The sequence below is a fragment of the Coccinella septempunctata genome, chromosome 8, assembly GCF_907165205.1.
Source record: "Coccinella septempunctata chromosome 8, icCocSept1.1, whole genome shotgun sequence".
Classification (NCBI taxonomy): domain Eukaryota; kingdom Metazoa; phylum Arthropoda; class Insecta; order Coleoptera; family Coccinellidae; genus Coccinella; species Coccinella septempunctata.
This window is the reverse complement of record NC_058196.1, coordinates 22,102,929-22,125,442: the sequence shown is the minus strand read 5'-3', so window position 1 is coordinate 22,125,442 and position 22,514 is coordinate 22,102,929. Positions and strand designations below refer to the sequence as shown.

Genomic DNA, 22,514 nt, shown 5'->3' with positions numbered 1-22,514 from the left:
TACAGATTTCATTTCCATCCACTAATTGGGAATAATTAAAAATAGAACTAACATAAAGGTGATAAAAATTGCCGGCGCGAATATATCCGGACATTGTCGAATGAAGTCACCGCTCCGTCTCTCGACCAATCAAAAAATTTCCTGGTAACGCTCACTTCCTTCATCCATTTCGCTTTCACGCTCTCTCTATCAGCCACTTGCCGCCTTTAGTGAGTTCATTCGCGCTTCTCAATTCGAATAAACAGTTTTTTTTTGTAAATTTGTATTGAAACAGTTCAAAAACTACAATTACAATGGCCGATAAGGATTCCCAAGTCAAGTGAGTAATACAAATCACCATTTTCTCAGATTTATCGTTAATATTACAAGAAAAATAGGAACTCAATTTTTGGCGGCATCATAGCAAAGCAATATGTCAGTCTTCAGTAGATTCTTCTAGAATAGCCAACGTGGTTTATGACTTATTGAATATGAATTGAACGTTTCTTGGTTTATTATTTCTAGTTTAAGTAGTACACGTATGTGATTTTGAATTAATTATATGCTCAGCGCTTCACCGTGTAGAAAATACTACCGGTGTATTTATTGACCGTTATAGTTTATAAAACTTCGTGATGTGAAAGTTTCTCTTCTAATATATATCATTTTATAATCCCATCAAAAAGCATTTAGTATTTACTTATGAAATTAATTAATTATTTGATTCTTAGAGCAATAATTCACGATCGATAAGTAGCACGTGTCAGTTGAAATGAATTCTCTATGTACAGGAGCTGTTTGTATATTGATTTTCTGAACTTCAGTTGTTGTATCTCTGCGTTAATTCATTTGAAGCTTGTCAGGACACACAAGTTCTTGCACTTTCATTTAACATTGGTATCTCGTGCTTGAAACATTACCTGTTGGTTAAGTCCTACTTGTTTCCGGTTAGTTTAAGTTTACTCTTGTTTGAGGTTAGCGTTCTCACACCTGCCCGATCCGTTAAATTGGGATCAAGTTATTCTATGATAGTTTGCGTTTTCTTCGAATAAATTTCGAGATTATCTTATTCGGGATGGGGTTTATTCAATTCTTTTTCATGTCAATTCGTTAATATACTTTCAAAACTGATTTCTTAGGTATTATTGTAAGAGTTAGATATAAAAATAAACGAGAAATAAGTGATAATGTGTGACGTTGGAGTTCGTTGATTTTGGTCTGTTCATTATTGATGATTATTGGAGATGAAGAAGAAATGATTATTCCTCAATGTAGTGCGGGAAAAATTGAGCTTCTGGATAATTGCATTCAATGGGCTTAAAGAAATGAACTAGGTAATTCAGCAAAGTGCGATGGCGTTTTTCGTACTTCTAAGCTGGCTCCTCCAGTACTCCACTGCTGTCATTAGTGATTGCACTAATAAACAAACATCTAGAACGACCTGAGTGCCATCTATGTTTCGAAAGTTGAGGCCACTTACACAGGAGCAAAGATAAAGTTGTAAATTTAAACTAACTCGCCAACGGTTTTAATCTCAATGGAGGAATTATTTCGCTACAATCCTCTTGCAAACTCTCAGTTGCTTCAACCAGTAAATTCCTACGAATTTACCAGCACGATGATGGTTGTTGACGTTATCCGACACTCTTTTGATGAATGGTCAGGGCCGTCTTAGGCCAATGAAAATAAATTTTTTATTCGATCATAGCAGGTTTCCTGCAAGCTGATGCTAATTTAAAATATCCCTGACAATTTTTATAATTCAACTCTTCGAATTACAAGATGTGAACATCATAAGGGTCGCCAGGAAGGGACTATTGCCCCCTGTACCTGTTGGATCGGCTGTTTCGAAAATAAGTCAGAAAACACGTATTTAGGTACAGTTCTGTTTCCCCCTCGTCCCTAGCCCACGCTCTGGAATTGAACAGCCTGTATAGAGAAAAACTAGAGTATTTCGTTTCGAGTTTGAATATTTTAAAGGCTGTGCAAGTAACTTTTGTATGAAATTTTCAAGGCTGAAGAAAAATAATAAACAATGATGTTGAATTTGGAGCATTTTCCATATTAGGCTTAAAACCCATTCGAAGTAGCTGCGGTTGCGATGTTACAAAGCTGGGACGTTATCTGTTTCCATATAAAATAACCTTTAACGGGATCTACTTAGGTCAGATTCTTGGAGCGGTTACGTTGTCTGCATCATCAGTGGCGTGTGAAAGAAAGTACAATTGTGGATCTTCCATTTATTCAGAAACCTTTCGGAGCATAAACCGAAATTACATACGTGAATTTGTCTAAAATAAATTCGGAACGGAGTAGGACATACTTTTCAGAAGTTCGTTGAATCGAACGAGGTTGTTCTCTAGAAACGGAGCATAACCGACCGACAATAATTAGTTTTATCGAAGTCGCTCTTGATTTTAAACAATTCATTGTTTCGAATTTTGGAGAAGGCTGCTCGATATCGTTTTCAACCTCATTTCCATATTTGACTTTGAAATTAATGATTTCAGTATCTGTCTGCGAGTTTTGGAAATAAATGAAGTTGGGTGACCCAGTTTTACGAGAGTTTATAGAAAGAAAAACTTATTTGGTACTTTGGAAAAATTAGACAAATTTTTTTTCGCGAATCATGACTTGGACCAAAATTATACGATTTTTTTCAATGATTTCGAATCTCTCAGAAGAATATAATTTATTTTCAAACAACAGTCTTCAATGAGTACAGTCAATAAGTATAATGGTGTGTGTAGAAACTTACACGTCTATGTTTACACTGTGTGTAAATTTTTTTTAATTTATTTTATGACATGTCACTTTTATAATGAAGACCAGAAAACGTAAATATTATATTGTTTATTTTGACAATCATGTGATTAAAGATGAAATTCTACCCTAACTACAGAAATACTTTAAACAAAGATAAGTAACTCATAAACAAATATTATTTTGGATTAGCTATACATATCTAAAGAATTATAACAAGTGTTGCAGATACTAATTCGAACAAAAATAATGAAATGATTATGTATTATGCGCTTCTTCAAAGTAACAGCATACAGATCCATAAGTATGTTGATGTGTGAAGAAGTAGATAAAAGTTGAGTGATGCAATAGATTGGATTCTTCTATAGACCTATCTAAAGAAACGCTTTCAACATAGACACATTTCTGAAACAAGTATTCAACTGTATTATGGTAGTCAACGGCACAAGAGCTATACGAACAAAATTAATGAAAGGATTATTGAATTAAGTGCTTCTTCAAAGTAACAGCATACAGATCCATAAGTGTGTTGATGTGTGAAGAAGTAAATTAAAGTTGAGTGATGCAATAGATTGTATTCTTCTATAGACCTATCTAAAGAAACACTTTCAACATGGACACATTTCTGAAATAAGTTATGTATTTGGGTAACCAACAGCACAAGAACTATACAAACAAAAATAATGAAAAGATTATTCAATTAAATGCTTCTTCAAAGTAACAGCATACCGATCTATAAGTATGTTGATGTGTGAAGAAGTAAATAAAAGTTGAGTGATGCAATAGATTGGATTCTTCTATAGACCTATCTAAAGAAACACTTTCAACATGAACACATTTCTGGAATAAGTAATGTATTTGGGTAATCAACAGCACAAGAACTATACAAACAAAAATAATGAAAGGATTATTCAATTAAGTGCTTCTTCAAAGTAACAGCATACAGAACCATAAGTATGTTGATGTGTGAAGAAGTAGATAAAAGTTGAGTGATGCAATAGATTGGATTTTTCTATAAACCTATCTAAAGAAACGCTTTCAACATGGAAAAATGTCTGTATCGACGAGTTACTATGTTGACGTGTAAATAAATATTCGAAATTCGAATAGCGGCTGTAAACATCAGTAAAATTATGTTGAAGATTGTGCTTCCTTAAAGTAGCAACTTACTGTTTTATAAGTAGGTGGACGTGAAAGGAAGCAAATCAAGTAGAAGTGATGCAATAGGCTTGATTCCCTTGTAATCCTGTCTAAAGAAACACTTCTGACATTTCTTGAATTAATATGATACTGATGACCTGCTAACTGATCTTGGGGTCTTGATAAATGCTTGTTACATCTAAGTCAGTTAAGAAATTTGGTCACATTTCTGAAAGCTAGAAAACTTTTTCCGATTTGATTCTTTTCGGCACCTAAACGGTATTGTTTATCTTCCAGAGAGGTAGAAACCACCGTCGAAGAGAAGGTTGAGAAAACCAAGGCCGAAGAAGCCACTCCTGAGAAGGAGAAGGCCGTTGAAGCTAATGGTGAAGCTGAAAATGGATCAGAAGAGAAGGATGACAAGGATGCCAAAGAGGATGAAAAGAACGGCCATGACGAAAGTGGTAAATATAGAATTTCGTTTTTCATATTTTGAGTACCACATTTGTAGTAGATTTTAAGTTTATTTATTGAAATATGTTTTCTCTTTTTTTTTTAGATAAAGCCTGTGCGATCAAGAGGAAATCGACAGGAGGTGATGCTAAAGAAGAGGCGAAAGCCGAAGATGTTGTCCCCGAAAAGAAGGCAAAGATCGAAGAAGCTCCAGCGGAAGCAGAATCTAACGGTGACGCTGCTGAGGTAGCGGCATAAGGGGGACTTCCTTGCCCTAATCCCAAAATTTAGTGTTTAAGTTTTACTTTGTTGTATAATAGTAGGGTACTAATCTTTCATCTGGCAGCCCTATCTTAAAATCCTACATGTTTTTCAACATGCTCACCACTCTATTTCTAGGAAATTGCATTTATTTTAGTACATGGACACTTGAATTTTCCTCGGATTGAGGAATGGTTGATGTTAATATTTTTAATTAGTTCAGTTTTAATAATCTCCAGGGTGTCGAATTTTAGAGGTGCGTTTATGTACTTAATTTTAACTACTTCTTGGACTAATGGATATTCGATGGTATGAGTTTGCACCCTGGACCGATAAATTGGTTCTTTGAATGTTGAGAGCCGATTCCGGGGTGCCAACCCGTACGGTCCAACAATAAACATTTCAGTACAATAAGTCGTGTGTTGTGGAAACCTTATAGTATCAATAAGATGTAAAAACAGTTGTTTCGTCCTGTAGGAGGTTTACGATTCGTTGATTGTACATTGTGGTGAATCTCTGTCTATCTCTTCTATGAGAAGCCAGCTCTGCCATTTAACCTCATTGACTAACCAAACTGGTTTCTAAATGTGTTCATATCAGATATGTGGAATACTAATTGACTAATTTTGTAATGCTTTTTTTATAAGAAGACAAAACGATTTTTCGAATAGTCTGTTGTGAATGCCAATTAATTGAATAATAATAATATGTTTCTGCTCGATCAGAGCGGTCTTGGTACAAACTTGTAAAAAGAGGTGGCAAATAAAGAGTTAGTTTCGAGGTTTTCTTTCTATTATTCATCATCTTACCAAGTGTTGGAGCTTCAAAAACGGCCTGTTCAATGGAAAGCAACCTTTTAACAAGTTGAAAAATTTCCATCGAGTTGTATGGTTACGTTTTCAAAAATTCACTTAGCTGTCATTTTATTGACAGCTGGACATTATATCGTGAAGCATGAAAGAAATGTTCATCACTGAAATTGAATAATGGCAACAATTCAGTTGAAGTGAGGGGTAAAATGGAAAATAGTCATTTAAGCACCAAGAACGAAACACTGTAGCCAGAGACAACTCTGTGCCTGCAATAAGGGTTGCAAGCAGGCGAGACAACAGTTTTTTGCATTTTTTCGTCGATCTCTCTTTTATGAGAGCAAGTACTCACATGTTTGCTGCCCTTGTCTATGTCGCCGAACTTGCCAATTCCTCCAGCTAATCAGAATTCCATGTAGATTTGAAAGACTGTGAATGATGTCACTTACATTCTTGATTATTATGAACTTATAATATTCAATCACTCATAAAATTTAGCGCATTTCGTAAAAAATTAATTTGGAAACATCAAATGACCGTTATCATCAGTCATTTATTATGATTTTATTTTTAATCGTAAATTAACGAAAATACTCAATCGCCACTATCAAATCATGCCGCATCATATGTGTTTGTGGACAAGAAATACTTTATTTCAAAAATAGTCGAAAATTAAATTAGTAGGTACGTTAAATGCCATTATTTACTTGACGGAGGGAAAAAACAATTGCACATAATTTTAAATACGGTTTATTCAATCTTCACTATCCCAAACCTCAAAGTTCTGAAGATATTAATTCATTTGTCTCAAAGAATATTGAAAGAATTGTTATGGCTTCTGGAAAATCTTCAGATTTAGGTATTGACTATGAAATATTGTTATATGAAGATCTTTTGCGTCCCCCGATTATTGAGATACAGGCTGTCCGGCTGTCGGTTGTTGTATCAAGCAAGAAATTAGATTGACATGCCGCGGTCCTCAGCAGATGATCTACGAGTTTTTATCATATTTCATTATGTTTATCCCTGTCTCATACTTAAAAATCTGCGGTTAACTAATCTCCTTCAGTTTTAATTAGAGTGATATAAGTTGGAATATTTCTTCACTATCAATCAATCAAATTTTAATATTAACAAGTTCAAATTTTTGCAAGAGCCTTCAGAACATAAATTCAGGCCCAAAGTCTAGTTTAATTTAATATTTTCCAAAATATTCAATTTTTTTCTGGCGGCCAAGCAGCGCTGGTCCAGTTGAGTACCTGCATGGGTGACCGATTAGGTTATGAATTTGAACAAGCGCGCAAAAGTTGATTTCATCCCAGTATATTCCTTGTTTTTCGGACAAGAGATTCTGACCGTTATTATTAATTGAAAAATTTAACCACAATTTAACTATACATGGCAACAGTGTTGTCGCAACATTGGATTATAAAAACCGGTCAGCTGTTATTGATTGAACTTAATGTTTTCGTGTTGTGATTTCGTTGAGAACCAAAAGTGAAGTAAGTATATATAGTCCTTATTATTGTGTATAAAAATAACAAAGCAATAACTTCATAACGTTCGCCATATCTGGAGTCAAAGGTTCTATAAATATTATGACTCATTATTTTTGGTGATTACTGAATCAACATTTCGTACAAGTTCGTTTAGATTTGTCATTGTGATGTTCTTTGTTACATTTTCAGTTGATCAATTATTCCCGGTACAGTAAAGTTGATTGTTGAAAGATGAAGAGTCAGCTCCTAATACTGGGGTGTCTCATTATTGGGCTTAATTGTGAATTAGCTAGGGTACCTTTGTACAAATTCAAATCTGTACGAAAAACATTGACCGATGTTGGAACTGCTGTTAGAAGGGTTTCTCTGAAGTATGGTGCAGATCCTATTCCAGAAGTGCTGACTAATTATCTAGATGTGAGTTGGTATTTTTAAAAGTTAGGTTTTTATTGAGGGTAATTGTTTCACAGGCTCAATATTATGGACCGATCACAATTGGTAGCCCACCGCAGAATTTCAAAGTAATATTTGATACTGGCTCCTCGAATCTATGGGTTCCTTCAAAACAATGCTCCTACACAAATATAGCTTGCTGTAAGTATAATTATAGCTCATAAGAGTTTTTATATGCTTTTTCACTTAGAAACAATAAAATTGACCTGTCATCTGAAATAGTGGTAATATGTTTGTATTTCAGTACTCCATAATAAATACAATTCTAAAACCTCAACCACATACAAAAAGAATGGAACCTCATTTGCTATACAGTATGGTACTGGAAGTTTGAGTGGGTTCTTATCTACCGATGTTGTTGCTGTAAGTATCCACGATGAAATTTTATTTTCATATCTTCAGTTTTGATGGTTTATAGGTGGGCGGGGTAAAGGTACAAGATCAAACATTTGCTGAAGCTATAAATGAACCAGGACTCACTTTTGTGGCAGCTAAATTTGACGGTATTCTAGGATTGGCCTACAGTTCGATTTCGGTGGATGGCGTACCACCTGTTTTCGACAATATGGTGTCTCAAGGTTTGGTGGAGCAGCCAGTATTTTCTTTCTACTTGAATAGGTATGTAAAAATAGAAAGTATGATAACTTTTTGAATTTACGACGGCAAGTTAACATCATATACAGTAAAGAGTCTGTAGATGTAACTATACCTTTAAAAGGTTATACCCATAAACTTTTAAATATTTTTAGAAATGCAAGCGCTCCAGTTGGAGGTGAAATTATATTCGGGGGCTCAGACCCAGCTCATTATAAGGGTGAATTCATCTATTTACCAGTTGATCGTAAGGGCTACTGGCAATTCCCAATGCAACAGATCAAGATCAAAGGCCAAAACTTATGTGCCAACGGCTGTGAAGCGATTGCTGACACCGGTACCAGCTTGATCGCAGGTCCCCTGGACGAGGTGAAAAAAATCAATGAGCTCATTGGTGCAACTTCGATGGCTGGAAATTATATCGTTCAGTGTGATGATATTCCAAAGCTGCCTCAAATCACTTTCAATTTGGGCGGAAAAGACTTCACACTTGAGGGAAAAGACTATATTTTGGCTGTGAGTATTTCTTATGAACTATAAATTATCTGACAATAGATCAATAGAATTAATATATTGAAAATGAAAAATGAAAAAAATTTAAAAATTAAAGATATATATAAAAATTCAAAAAATTTAAAAAATAAAAAATTATAATCTATGTATATAAAAAATTTAAAATATAAAATTAAAATAATGGTTTCACTCAAATTGAAAATGAAAATAACATAAAATATGAAAATGCAGAAAATATAAAAATCAAAAATTATAACACTTGAAAAAATATTTCTTGTTTTTATCCCAATTTTGTCGGAATATTTTATTAATTGGTCAACATGTTTTCACGTCTTCAAGGCTGAATTAATTTGTTGAAAATAAGAAAAAAAATTTATAAAAATTAAAAATGTAAAAAATAAAAAATATATGAAAAATAATCACATATGAGGAAAAAATATTTAAATTAATTTGCAGGTGTCTGCCATGGGAAAAAGTATCTGCCTTTCTGGATTTATGGGAATCGATATTCCACCACCACGTGGACCGCTATGGATCTTAGGGGATATTTTCATTGGTCGCTTTTACACCGAATTCGATCTGGGAAATAATAGAGTTGGATTTGCAGAAGCTGCTTAGTTTAACCACAGATCTGATAAATTTTCAATATGAACAAAAACAGTACGAATTAGATTTTTGAATTTTTTTAGATTTTTTCACATTTATAAGATTTTATTCTGATGAGATATGTTTGGTGGTAGAACATAATGTATATGTAGAAGTTGTGATAATATTTTTTCCTGTTGAAAACTGAACATTTGTTTTGAGAATAAATGATGAGTTGCTGATTTTTCTTTTATTTCCTTTCATTACTGCTGTATTCTAATCCATCCAATTACAGTTGCTTTTGTTTCGATGAAAAAGAGTGGTTTTTCATTTGCCTGTCAATCCAAAAAATTATTGTCATTTCCAGTAATTTTGACTTATAGAACAAAGTGATTATGGAACCTCGCTTTAAACTTCGCAAGAGGAATAGGAAATATATTTTTTTCATGATCAATGCATCCGCAATCCGCCTGGAAAATATATAGCCATCATAATATCTAAGAGAATCAACTGTTACTCTTGATATACTATTACTATTATTCTTTATTTTAAAATCCTTTTTATTATTCTTGTTCGATTTCAGTACTTAATTTTATCAATTTTTCTTATTGGTTCAGTTTGATTTCCTAATTATTAATTTCATACTCTTATTTACATAGATCTTTAACCATGCTTATTTATCAATTATATAATAATATATTATAAAATATTTCAAAAAATGTGGAACGCTTCACGATTTTGCGTGTCATCCTTGCGCAGGGGCCATGCTAATCTTCTCTGTATCGTTCCAATTTTAGTATATGTACCGCCGAAGCGAGTACATTTATTTTACGAATAGTTATTCTATTTGTATGTAGTAAGTAGTAACCCAATAGACTGATGAGTATTATGCAGTCAACATTTACTGGATTAATTCAAGAGAATATAACTGATTAGTTTTCGAGCTATTGATAAACTATAAAAATTTGGAATATATATTCTTATTATATACCCTTTTTGTCTATTTGTTTCTACGAAATATTTAAAATGAAAAAACATTTCCAAAATATGAATAACAGAATTTATTTGTGAAGTATTGATAGTTGCCTGCCTACTTAGTGACATCTCTTGGGTGGTTGAGGAATTAAAATTAATAATAAATTTTAAGCTTTCTAACTTTCCCATCTTTTATAGAGAAATATACAGTTAGTTTATGTTTGATGAAGTCACTGTAGAGAAATACAGTCAAATTAAATAACAAGCATTCTATGAAATTATTTATTGTTTCGGATACTTAATAACTTTGCGACCTCTATTGGGTGGTTGAAGAAACAACGGTTTCATTATTAGTATAATCAACAGTGACCGTGTAGTATAATCTTTGTGTATTCATTATCCAACCCTAATATCAATAACCAATAATACTCAATAATATCAGTAGTACACAGTTGGATACTCAATAATAATAATAAATTATTTTTTTATTTTATTTTTTATTATTTATTATTATTAATTAATCAAATGATAAGTTTTGAATTTGTTTAAACATTAAACAGCTCAGATAATGTTAATTTAATTAATGTTCTCCGCGATTTTCAAACATTTATTTCTCAATCAAGCCTTCAAATGACAAATTCTTATTTTTATTCTTTAAATAATTAAATTAAATTTAATAATTAGGTTAAACGAGTTCAAAAAATATAAAAGTGAAGAAACAATTTTAATTATTGAATATGTAATTCATTCTTTCTAGAAAAGCCTAGTCATTGTTTATGGAAAGTGTTATGTTTATAACTACGTAGAGTAGAGAGCCTCCATATTTATAAACAATATAGAGGGTATAATAAAAATAAAAATAATAAACAATTCATAACAAATGACCTAGTCAGCCGCCATTACTAATCAGTTATTACTTAACATAGTAATCGGACTTGCCAATAGATGTCACTGTATCCAGGCAACCCTTGATACATGTGCATTGAAATTCTTCACAATTTTTAGTTAAAACTTACAATTTTTTCAATTGTGTTCGTTAAATGAGAGTTAATATAATTACTCAGACATTATCAAAGCAGTTCCTTCAATAATTGATTTACGGGACAAACCCATGGAAGAATATTGGTTGCATAATACTCAGCTCTGCATTCAGCTGAACGCTATGAATAGGGATATTCTCACACTATTGGTGTACTCGCTTCGGCGGTACATATACTAAAATTGGAACGATACAGAGAAGATTAGCATGGCCCCTGCGCAAGGATGACACGCAAAATCGTGAAGCGTTCCACATTTTTTGAAGAATTTTCAGATGGGTCATCGCCATAATTAAGAATTTTGAAGCCAAAAAGTATTGACTGCCCAATTACATTCTGTCAGGTTTGTGGTTTTTAAGAAGAAGAATTTGAAATAACTTTTCAGTTGCCTTCTTCGGGGAGCTGTATCACTTTTTTTTTGACAAGGAATGAACCCTTGCTTTTTTCGCATATTGTGAATATCCTGTTCACTTTCTCCTCAATCCATAATTTTCTAGAGAATTGAATTTTCGCCTAAAAAAAATTAGCACCCAATGGAGAAATTAGTCTGAAATTATTCAGATTTGAAAATTTATTTGTTTATTTATATAAAAATTAAAGAATCAATTCTCAACTTCAAATTATGTTTAACCATATATGAATACTCAACCACATTTTATATTCAAATGATTCAACTGAAAAATTCATTCATATGATTTATTCTATGAAATTACACCCTTTAAGGCCGGTCCACACTACTCGTGCTCGTGGTAATGTAACTAAATTATATATAAAAGCGATTTCCGACATTGGACACTTATTTTATAATGTCCTATCATTCATAGAATTCATCTTTTATGGAATATTTATCTACACAAGGCGATTCATTGGTAAATGGGCGGAAATATAAGGGTATATAGAGGACAGATAGATTCTTGAGGTCTGAAGAAACACTTTTTTCCTATACATACCATTTTTTCGATTCGGCCCTGATAAAAGGTACATATAGCCATGCCACCCCTTGAGAAACAAAATTCCCTTCGGAATGACATTCTAAATCTTTGACACTACACATCTTTTAAACAGGAATATCACAGATACTTCTTAATTTTTGAACATCAAATTACTCGAAAACGGTGCATTATACAAAAAAATATGAAGAATACTTTTATTTTACAAAACGTTCAAATATTCATTAGATAGCGTCCAACATTAGTTTCAAGAGTTGGGATTTTTTAATTTTTATGGTACATTATGGTCCTAATGAAAAAACTGGAAGACGTGGGTGATATCTTGTGTTCGAAAACGGTTCATCAAATAAATGAAATATTATATTTCGAAATTCATGTCATTCGATAGAACCGTTTGTGAGATAGAACTGAATTTTTTTGGTTTTTCAACAGCCTGTATCTTTTAAACCGAGCCGAATCGGAAAAAATGGTATAGGAAAGACGTATTTCTTTTGACCTCAAGAATGTACTGTTAGAATATTTGTACGAGTCAAAGACTCGCCCTGTATAGGGTGGTTCGTAAGTTATGGGTGATTGAAGAAATCGACAAAATCCATAAAACTATCTGTATCTTGATTTCAAAGAGAGAAAGACCCTTTAAATATAGATTATTCTGACTAACTTCCCGAACTTCCTTGTCATCTAACTACCCTTAGCTGTCGCCAATTACCAATGTATCACCTTGTATAAGCTGACAGAAATTTATGTCAGGTAATCCACGGAAATTTGCCCTATTTTAGAATTCACAAGAGAACTCAGAATCGGACATGGAAGCAAACATATTAACACACAATCACCTCTCTATGTAGCAATCGGGAAAAAATCTGAGATGAATTGTGCGCTAAAAGGGCCATTATTGATATGGAATAAACACATCAACTTCACGATTCAAATCATTAATTAACATCTTATTTCGAATTTCATGCAACTATGCAAGCACTTACAATACAATCCTCGTTCTTTTGAACAATAGGGTCCGACCTTGATTCTTCATATTCCATCCTCCTCAGCCGAGCTTCAGGAAATGATTGCAATAAATAAATAAATGAGAGTGCTATCTCATATTTTCAATTGATTGATCTTTCGTTCCTCGAAGATCAATCGATGTTTGTCTATTATAATTAATCATCGCAAAAGATTCAATAAAAACGTTATCAGAAATTTAATACCACACTCAAATTTGGGACCGTCACCTACGCGGCTTCATTAGTGTGGTCTATAAATCCAGTTTTTGTTCTACCTATTTCAAAGATGAAGAACGTGAACTTCTTCGTGTTATTTATAGTGTCGGTAGTTATAGTGCATGGAAAAATTGCTAGGTAAGGACCTTTTTAACTAAATTTTCCACGTTATTGGAATTGGGTTATCAACTGGTTGACATATTTATACATATTCTATTATGTTTTTCTTAGAATTTCGAAATTCAACATGAACTCGTGGATAGAGACAAACTGAGTATAAAATATGAAAGAATGCTCTACCATCCAATGATTTATTCTGTGATATGTACGGTAATTATCAACTACTGTTGATTTTTAGCAAAAATACATAAAAACATATATGGTCACTCTTTAAAAAATTAAATCAGCGTTTATGAAGTTATGTAAAAAAATAACGCACACCGCAATATACAAGGGGAGTAAAAAGTAGCGCACAAAATTAATATCTTCGGTAGAGAAATACTAGAACTGCTCAATTTTAATTTTGGGTGACGAAACTTTTCATTTGTAATTGAGGAGTTGATCATGTACCAATGAGGGATGGTGGGTAGTCGAGTTTTTGTATAGTGTAACCCTAACTTTTGCGCCAAAAATGGATAGACCTGAGGATGATTTGATCATTGATGGATTATCATAAACTTTGTTTTTAAGGGATTAATTGAATTTGGTTAAACTCATTGAATTCGAATTCTTACCTTTATTTATGTATTTTGAGGTTAATAGCATACACCTTTAGGAGTGTTGATGTTTTTGAAGTGTTTTCGAAAATATTATTATTTATTTTTCTAAAGGTAGAACTTTATGAATTATCTGAAATAAAAATCCCAAATACAATGTAATTTTTTACCATATTCTCGAACATTTCAACAGTTAATTCCATACAAATCATCAACAATAAGTTCAATGAATTATTTATTTATTGCTGGTGTTTATAGCAATGTGAAATATCGTTCAGATTCAGGCATTCAGCAAATTTTTTTCACGCAATTTCAAGGAATTTGAGGTATTTCAAATTCCTCTAGGTACTCTAAGACTTTTATGTTTTTCTACTTTCATCGATTCCTGGCACACAGATAATGATACTTAAAGATTGAAGCCAATAAATCATACAATATAGCATCGAGTATTAAATCCATTTAATAATGATTGATTAATTGATTTAATACTCAATGAATATACTGAAAATTTTCATTGCCCAATTATAACTAAGTATAATTGACCTGAATTTAGAGTGTATTGCATCAATTATGTCAACTCATGTTATAAAACTTAATTTTCAACCCTTAAAATGTTCGTTACAAGGTAAAAAGCTCAGAGGATCGTTGAGTAGGATAGTAGGTAAACATACTTATAGTTTTTACCAAATTTCATCGAGTACCTTGTCGAAAAAAAGCCTGGATAGATGATCAAAGCTTTCGAAACGAAACAAAATATTTCAAAGAGGATATGATTTTTTTTTAAACTCCGATTTGGAAATTGAAAGTAATAAATAGACAACAAAAACAGGTGCCATTAGAAAAAGGTATTTTTTTGTTTCTTGAATACGGAAGCATTTTTAGTCTTTTATTTTCAATTCAGGAGATTCTTGACATCAAATGAAGAATACTAAAACGAATCCTCACATTTCAATGTTTTTTTTCATATGTATACTATACAGGGTGTAAATTCAAGGGGTAAATACTTGTCAAAAAAAAAGTTAGTCTTATTTCATATAAATATTTTTTTGAGCAGCCCCTGTTTAGATACAGCTATCTGAAGACGGCTTCTCAAAAACAATTTTTAATTTTTCTCTTGGAAACCAGAAAAATGACAGAGACATGAAATTGAGCAGAGCTGAGGAGAAAATCAGAAAAAAATTCGGTGATGCTCCCCTGAGATAAACTAATCTATTTTTTCCGATGCAGATTTCCTCTTCACAGGGTCAAGTCCTTGCGTCAAACATTCGATGAAGTTGGGACTTCTGTCGAAAAGTTGAGCAGGAAATATGGTGCATACCCCTCACCTATACCAACCCCCGTGACCATATTCAATTATTTAGATGTGAGTGATATCGCGTTATAACAATAGTCGATTGAACAAAATAACAAAATGACATGAAATTTTCAGGCCCAATATTATGGAACCATTTATATAGGCTATCCACCACAAGCATTCAATGTTATGTTCGATACAGGCTCAGGAAATCTATGGGTACCATCCGTTAAGTGTCCCTACTCCAACATAGCTTGTGGTAAGATTTGATTATTTCAAATGATCGAATTGATGTGAATACTTGATGAAAATCCATCAAATGGAATTATATGATTTTCACGAAAAAATAGAAAAAATAACAAAGTAGAATCAAGCACAGGCTTTCTGAAAGTACCTGTATATATGAGAATAGATTTTTTCCTAAATTCGTTATGAACTATGAAACTTTTTTTCAATTATTGACACAAAAAACTTAAGGGGTGGACAGTTGGTCAATCACCCTGTACATATACAATTACTAGCCTTCGTAGTCTTCCATGAAAATTGAGATATAGGTACTAACCAAAAAAATTTTCAATTTGATGTCAGAATTCTTCATAGAACTGTTTTCGAAGAACGGCTCTTTCCAAAAAAAAGATAGTGGGCGAACAAGATGATTTTTCTCTCATATTCCTTTAACTGCATTATGAAAATGACCATGTATTTTACACTAGGAAGTGATGTTACCATTTTTAATTATCTACCAAGAATAACATGACTCATTTACATTATAATGTCTTCAACAGATTCATCAATACATAATTAACATAAGATTATTTTCTTGCTTGAGCCTATCCTTATGTATGTAGATTAAACCCATTTTTGCATAGAGCACTTGAGGGACTTAACGAATAATAGTTATCCTCTCGATTCTCCGAAGGTTAATTGACTTAATTCACTTTCAGGTTTAGAATTTGATGAATAAGATTAATTTCAGTTCCAACTTGAGTAATGCCATTTCAACACTAGTCAGTTTTTTGTATTATCGTTCTTGGTTGGCCAAAAATTTAACTAATAATAGGGGAAGCAAACGAATAATATAATTATAATAATGATTAACAATATTAATTGAATAATAAGCATTCCCTCAGAATTTTCTACTTAAAATTCTTAAACTCTAGCTTGTACAGTAGTTTTGGATAAAAAAATATATAGTTTTTCCCTATACACTCCACTCAACAAAAATAAAAATGCATATTTCCTCAACTTTTTCTAATATCAGGGTTCGCAAAATAAGATAGGATTATGGCATTATGATTATATGGCAGTTCTGTAATTGTAAAAGCAAAGAAGAAATATACTCGATCTCGATTCTCAGAAGCTTTTGATTATATCACTGAAGTGGTGGACTGAAAAGCGAATCTTCGACTACGCCACTGAATTCTAGATAAATAAGAGAGCTAGAGGCACCAATTGCTCTTTAAATTTAAAGAGCCAAAAATGAGATTTCTTATATTTATAAAGAAGACAGGGATTGGGTTTTGTTCATAACACATGGGTACCTCTATTCCGTAAAGTTTAAGTGATATTACAAAAACGTATATAACTCACTTACAATCCAGTGGCGTAGTCTAAGTTTTTTTTTCATTGCAGCACCATTTGAAAAATATTACTTATTTTGGTTATAAAATAATGTAAAGATGTTGTATTTCAGCAAACCATCGCAAGTATAATAGTTCGAAATCGATAAATTACGTACCAGATGATACTCCAATCGAAATAGGCTATGCAACAGGTGGTATGACTGGCTTTCTGTCAGTGGACACAGTACAGGTAGATTTTTAACATGTGCATATTTAACATGTATGCAAAACGATATAAAATTAATTGCCTACTGAAATTAACGCTTTTCAATCTTTCTGGTAGCTCCTCAGACAACTAAAAGTAAATAATATTCATTTTGGTTAGAAACTACTTATTATTCCATTATTAATAAAAAAAAGAAAATTTTCTTTTCTTGATGCAGTTCTCGTCAGTGTCTTGTATAAAAATTATTTCATTTTTCATAAATGGCTATCAATATATTAGATAAGGCTTACATGTAGAACACTCTCCATGTAAAAAATCTGTTTACGAGTTTGATCGTGATTGCATTAATTATAAAGATAAGATCTTATAAACGGGCGATTTTATCTTTTTATTTTTCGAGACATTCATAATGGAGGTATTATTATTTATTCTATTTATATTCGAGAGGGTACTTCGATCCATTCTTTTAGATATGCACAATAAAGATTATATTGCACTAGGGAAGATGGGAGCATTTAAAAATAATACTGATTATGTGGAAAAACAATTGCTAATTTGATTATTCCATGAAAACAGTCCTTAATGAATGCGAAAAAGGCTTTTCAATAACATTTTTGTTGATTTTATGAGTAGGTGCATATTGGAAAAGTCAAAAAGGAAATATACAATTGATATCGCTTGAGTTTCATGATATGAACAAAATTTTCGTCCCGTAAAGATGAAGCTGCTGACCTACCATAGTTCTATTCACTGATTTTGTTTCCAGATTGCTGGTTTGATGGTTAACAATCAAACCTTCGCTGAGGCTACAAAAATTGCTAGCACCTTCAGTGGATCACCGTTCGATGGAATCCTGGGATTAAGTTTCAATGAGTTGATCTCAGTCTCTTATGTAGAAACCTTATTCGATAATATGTTAAAGCAACATGACATTTCTCCTACATTTTCAGTGTATCTAGATAGGTGAGTACATTCTCCAAAAACTTCCCTGAACATTGAAGTTTAAAAAGAAAGAGGTATATATAGTTGGGGATGAGCCCAAAAGGTAAATTAGGGATTTACTCTAGCTTGTCAGAAATATAATATGAGGGGAGATACCCTTGACCCTGTAAGAGTAGGTGCCTCTACCAAAAATAAGACCTCTGTATCCTGTATTTAGGGAGAACTATCTAGGACAGCGGACAGCCTATCAGAATAGTAAAAAAATTATTATACATACTCGAGCGTGTCAGATTAAGATATATATGTGGTTAATTACATATTCAAAAGCATACATTCTCTTAATCTAACAATTTAAGCGTGGGAGGGTGCCAAACTTGAACTTAAACGTCACGTGTAAATTCTCGAGCGCGGTGGCTTTTTTCTTATTTTGAAACTAATTATTCAAGAATAAAACATATAATCTGACGGTTTCAGCAAGCCGAAACAATAAAAATTGGCTATAAAGGTCAAAAAATAAGTTTTTTTGAGTTATCTCCTCTCCTGGGCTTCAAATTGTTTTTGCACGCATAATAAAATTTGTAGAGCATAACATTTTCTATAACGGTCGAGTATGTCGACGTCGATTTTTTTCTTATATCTTCGAAAACCTGCAGACGCTTTCCCCACCACTGAAAGTGCATACATCACAGAATCATTTTTCTTTCTACCATCTAATCTCTAATCCTCTATTTATGAAATTTGAGACATAGGTTTTGAGCGTCAAGGAGTACTTTTTGCATAATATCATTTCTTGTCTTTTCTACCAGTGGCGTCCGTACTGCAGCGAGACTAAATATTTTCAAATAAAAAAAATGGATACGCCACTGGTTTTTCCGTCAATAAAAATTACTATTTAAATCCTTATTTAATTTGGAGCAAATTCGGTCTCTTGACTTTTTGCTGTACGAGGCACCGTTTCCGGTTAAAAAAATAAAACACATTCTCACGCATGAAGAAATCGCCAAAATTTGATATGGTGTGTTTTATTTTTTTAACCGGAAACGGTGCCTCGTAAAGCAAAAAGTTAAGAGACCGAATTTGCTCCAAATTAAATAAGGATTTAAATAGTAATTTTTATTGTCGGAAAAACCAGTGGCGTATCATTTTTTTATCAGAAAATATTTAGTCTCGCTGCAGTACGGACGCCACTGGTAGAATATAAAAGAAATGATATTATGAAAAAGCGCTCCTTGACGACCAAAACCTATGTCTTAAATTTCATAGAAATACTTCAAGCAGTGTGAAAGTTATTAATGAATAACATTTTTTTTTCAATAATTTTAATACCCCGTATCTCGGAGAGGAAAGATTTCTCGACATATGTTTATATGACAAACTGGGGCTTATTTTTGATGTAGAATACGTGGTTAAAATTTCTTGGTTACGATCTGGACCACCCTGTATTTAATAATTCTTTTACGTTTATCTCTCCATTGGTTTGTCAGGCTGGTGAAGCATCCTGCATCACGCAAAATATTTTAAAAGTTTTTATTATGAAGTTTAGAGTAGGTAGGTAGATGCTAATCATGGTTTCGGTCTTATTTGATCTCGCCAGAGCAATACAACTCCCACTTGAAATAGAACGAGTCGAGCTGGAAGTTATGTTGCTCTGACGAATAACGAAGCAAAATAAATCTAATAAAAGCATATAATCTTCCTCGACGGAATGGTCTTTCTCTCTGAGTGATGATGATGGTGGTTGTCTAGTTCGATATAGATTTGAGATTTTTATATCAATGGATTTTATGTATCTGAATTAAATTCGTTTTTCGTTTGATAATTTGACTGTCTTAATCTATGAAGACGTTATACATGGTTGCTTTTTCAAATTCTGAGTTCAGCCTATAGCACACTTGTAGTTTCCTTTTTTTTTTTTGGTGTAGCAGGGGGAAAATCTGCAAAACAGACGAACACACCCTCTGCTGAGGGGGAACAGTGTGGGGATTCTCACTCTCTGAGCTCGAGACCCACTAAAAACCCTTAACTGCTTCTTCGTGGGTTCCGGGCATTTTGCCTATTAACCAGTTGACTCTTATGGTTTCTGGACTCTCACACGATCATAGTCGTGTTGATAGTTGTATGCTGCCTATAGCTTTTATAGGTTAAGCTCTTCTTTGGTTACATTTAAACCCTTAACTGATCTCTCGGTCTTCGGTGGTAGGTTCTTGACCTTCTAGCTTCTTCCGTTGGATCGTAGTCGACTAATCTTCGTAGTTCCTCATTTGGATGTTGTTTGGCTTTGTCGAATATCCTTTCCGCCTTTCTCTTCATAAATTCTGTAACTGGTTCCCATTCCAAGTCCTTGTAGATTTGTTTGTTCCTAACAAACCAAGGTACGTCCATCGCCATTCTAAGGAGTTTATTCTCAGTGGCCTGTATTCTCTTGATGTGGGTCTTGGCTGCGAAGACCCATGCCGCCGATCCATATGTGAGTTGTGGTCGCGCAATAGTTTTAATCATCGTCAACTTGATGTTCTTATTCATATGACTTCTTCTGCCTATGAGTGGATAAAGTTTACTCATTGCGGCTTTTGTTTTATCAACAGCACATTTGATGTGGTTTTTCCATGTAAGTCCTCTGTCAAGCGTCACTCCTAGGTATGTTGCTTCATTTTTCTATTCAACCTCTTCTCCATCAACTTCAAGGATTTCTTCCATCCTCAATCTTCTTTTTTGCAGTAATATTGCTTGAGTCTTTCTTCCATTGATTTGGATTTTCCATTTGATGCACCATTTGAGTAATTCATCTATGGCTTCCTGCAGTCTCCGGTGTATGATCTTTGGGCGTCGATGTCTGAACGCTATTCCTGTGTCATCTGCGTACTGCGTACATCTGTTGTAGTTTCCCTTGAATGGATGTATGGTTATGGTTTTTTTTCAGGGACCTGAACCACGCCAGTGGGGGAGAAATGATAATAGGTGGGACGGATCCTAGCTTCTACACTGGAAACTTTTCGTACGTTCCTATTAGCCGACCAGCTTATTGGCAGTTTTCGATGAACGCCATGAAGATTGGAGACGCTACTTTTTGTACCAACGGCTGCGAAGCTGTTATCGATACAGGATCGAGCTTACTTTGTGTGAGTACAAAGTCGATAAGGCATTTTGTATTTTGAAGCTCACATCTTGGAAAACAGTAGGTTACTTACTGTGTAACTTCTTACTGTTTGCCTAGAAGTAGGACCTCGAATTCATCATTAATTTCAAACCCTGGTAGTAGCGTTATTTAAATAACGCCCTTATTTTATTTGTTTTATTTTACTTTCCTGCCCTTCTTACAATTGGAATTTTTCAGGCTCCGAGAGCATTGTTACCAACCATACAGAAAGCCATAGGAGCTAAGCAATCTGGAGATCTGTATCTTGTGGACTGCAAGAAAATTCATACCCTACCGAATATCGAATTCTTTGCTTCAGGACACAAATTTATCTTGGAACCATTGGACTATGTAGTTAACGTGAGTGTATGATACATTTCAACTAACTAAATTGTCGTCTTTCACACAACGTCTAATTTATTTACATAACTAATATTATGTACAAGAACTTACTCTTATTTATTTACACACTCCTAACTTACTTTCAGTAATTTGCACTTTGTAACAGTTCTGAATTCACTGTTCACTCCGCTCTCTATAGTATCTATTTAGAACTAGCTGCCCTTGAGCCCACCGCGCGTATCTTTTACATCGATACGCCCCAGTTCGAAAGCATTCCAGACTAGCTGGGAGCTTTCGTAATATTTCGCTGTTTTTGAGAGGTGGTAGGGGCGTATTCAGGGGATTCGGACGTTACAATATTAGCACCTTCTACGTTATCGTCGTCACCACCCTTCCACTCGACTTTGAACTAAATTGCGCCTCTTTGGTTGTATCTTTTTGGTCTATAATCATTTGATATTGTTTATGAATTGGAAGAGACACTAATTCATATATTTTTCCTGTTGATCATGCATCCTTCTATGAGTAAAATCATCAACTGATGGCTGTTTTATAGTTTACAGATAAATGTATTTCTGGCTTCACTGGAGTGGACGTTCCACCACCGTATGGACCCATATGGATTCTTGGAGATATTTTCGTGGGGCGCTATTACACGGAGTTCGATAAAGGCAACAAACGTATCGGGTTTGCGAAGGCAAAAAAATATTGAAGATTCCACCGTTGTACCGTTATTGTATTCGACGAATGAATCAATGAGCACCAGTAATTCAAGCGTTCATTCGTATTACAAAAGGAAAATCATTAAAACTTAATTTCTTTGACTTGTTTTATTGATTGTTTCCTTCCTGTGTTCAGATGGAGGTTGGCGAATTTTGAGCTATAAAGAAGCTCATAAATTTCCCGAGCAAAACGCCACAAAATTAAGCAAATTCGGACAAACACTAAACTGGAACCAGAAAACAAACCTCGAGAGCGACTTTCATTTACAACGTCGTTACAACGGCATCAACGTCCTGCCGCTGGCTACAAAGATATAGTCCAAGGTGTATTGTCTATAAAACT

At 33.5% G+C, this 22,514-nt stretch overlaps 2 protein-coding genes and 2 non-coding genes across 4 annotated transcripts; 3 read left to right on the top strand and 1 right to left on the bottom strand.

Moving 5' to 3' along the window:
• Positions 1 to 159: 159 nt before the first annotated feature.
• On the top strand, positions 160 to 5,376 carry LOC123319470 (beta-N-acetylhexosaminidase-like). Its single transcript, XM_044906469.1, has 3 exons — positions 160 to 319; positions 4,180 to 4,346; positions 4,442 to 5,376. The coding sequence occupies exons 1-3, from the start codon at positions 294 to 296 to the stop codon at positions 4,591 to 4,593; spliced, it is 345 nt and encodes a 114-aa protein (XP_044762404.1). The 5' UTR covers positions 160 to 293; the 3' UTR covers positions 4,594 to 5,376.
• Positions 5,377 to 7,036: 1,660 nt separating this feature from the next.
• LOC123318371 lies at positions 7,037 to 22,173 on the top strand. Its single transcript, XM_044904979.1, has 14 exons — positions 7,037 to 7,321; positions 7,375 to 7,498; positions 7,602 to 7,720; positions 7,776 to 7,975; positions 8,107 to 8,467; positions 8,921 to 9,081; positions 13,202 to 13,369; positions 15,175 to 15,310; positions 15,377 to 15,500; positions 16,935 to 17,053; positions 17,796 to 17,992; positions 20,892 to 21,090; positions 21,306 to 21,467; positions 22,006 to 22,173. The coding sequence occupies exons 1-14, from the start codon at positions 7,136 to 7,138 to the stop codon at positions 22,159 to 22,161; spliced, it is 2,412 nt and encodes an 803-aa protein (XP_044760914.1). The 5' UTR covers positions 7,037 to 7,135; the 3' UTR covers positions 22,162 to 22,173.
• Positions 9,764 to 9,870, bottom strand: LOC123319640. The gene has a single exon (XR_006538593.1). It is a non-coding gene; the product is annotated as a U6 spliceosomal RNA (small nuclear RNA).
• On the top strand, positions 11,216 to 11,322 carry LOC123319639. Its single transcript, XR_006538592.1, has one exon. It is a non-coding gene; the product is annotated as a U6 spliceosomal RNA (small nuclear RNA).
• Positions 22,174 to 22,514: the final 341 nt, after the last annotated feature.

Bases quoted from the DNA above. Each gene is read 5' to 3' on its own strand.
- LOC123319470 (XM_044906469.1), top strand. From the start codon at position 294: ATGGCCGATAAGGATTCCCAAGTCAA. The intron at 320-4,179 runs GTGAGTAATACA...TTTATCTTCCAG, and splicing joins GATAAGGATTCCCAAGTCAA to AGAGGTAGAAACCACCGTCG. The intron at 4,347-4,441 runs GTAAATATAGAA...TTTTTTTTTTAG, and splicing joins GAACGGCCATGACGAAAGTG to ATAAAGCCTGTGCGATCAAG.
- LOC123318371 (XM_044904979.1), top strand. From the start codon at position 7,136: ATGAAGAGTCAGCTCCTAATACTGGGGTGTCTCATTATTGGGCTTAAT. The intron at 7,721-7,775 runs GTAAGTATCCAC...GATGGTTTATAG, and splicing joins TATCTACCGATGTTGTTGCT to GTGGGCGGGGTAAAGGTACA. The intron at 7,976-8,106 runs GTATGTAAAAAT...AAATATTTTTAG, and splicing joins TTTTCTTTCTACTTGAATAG to AAATGCAAGCGCTCCAGTTG.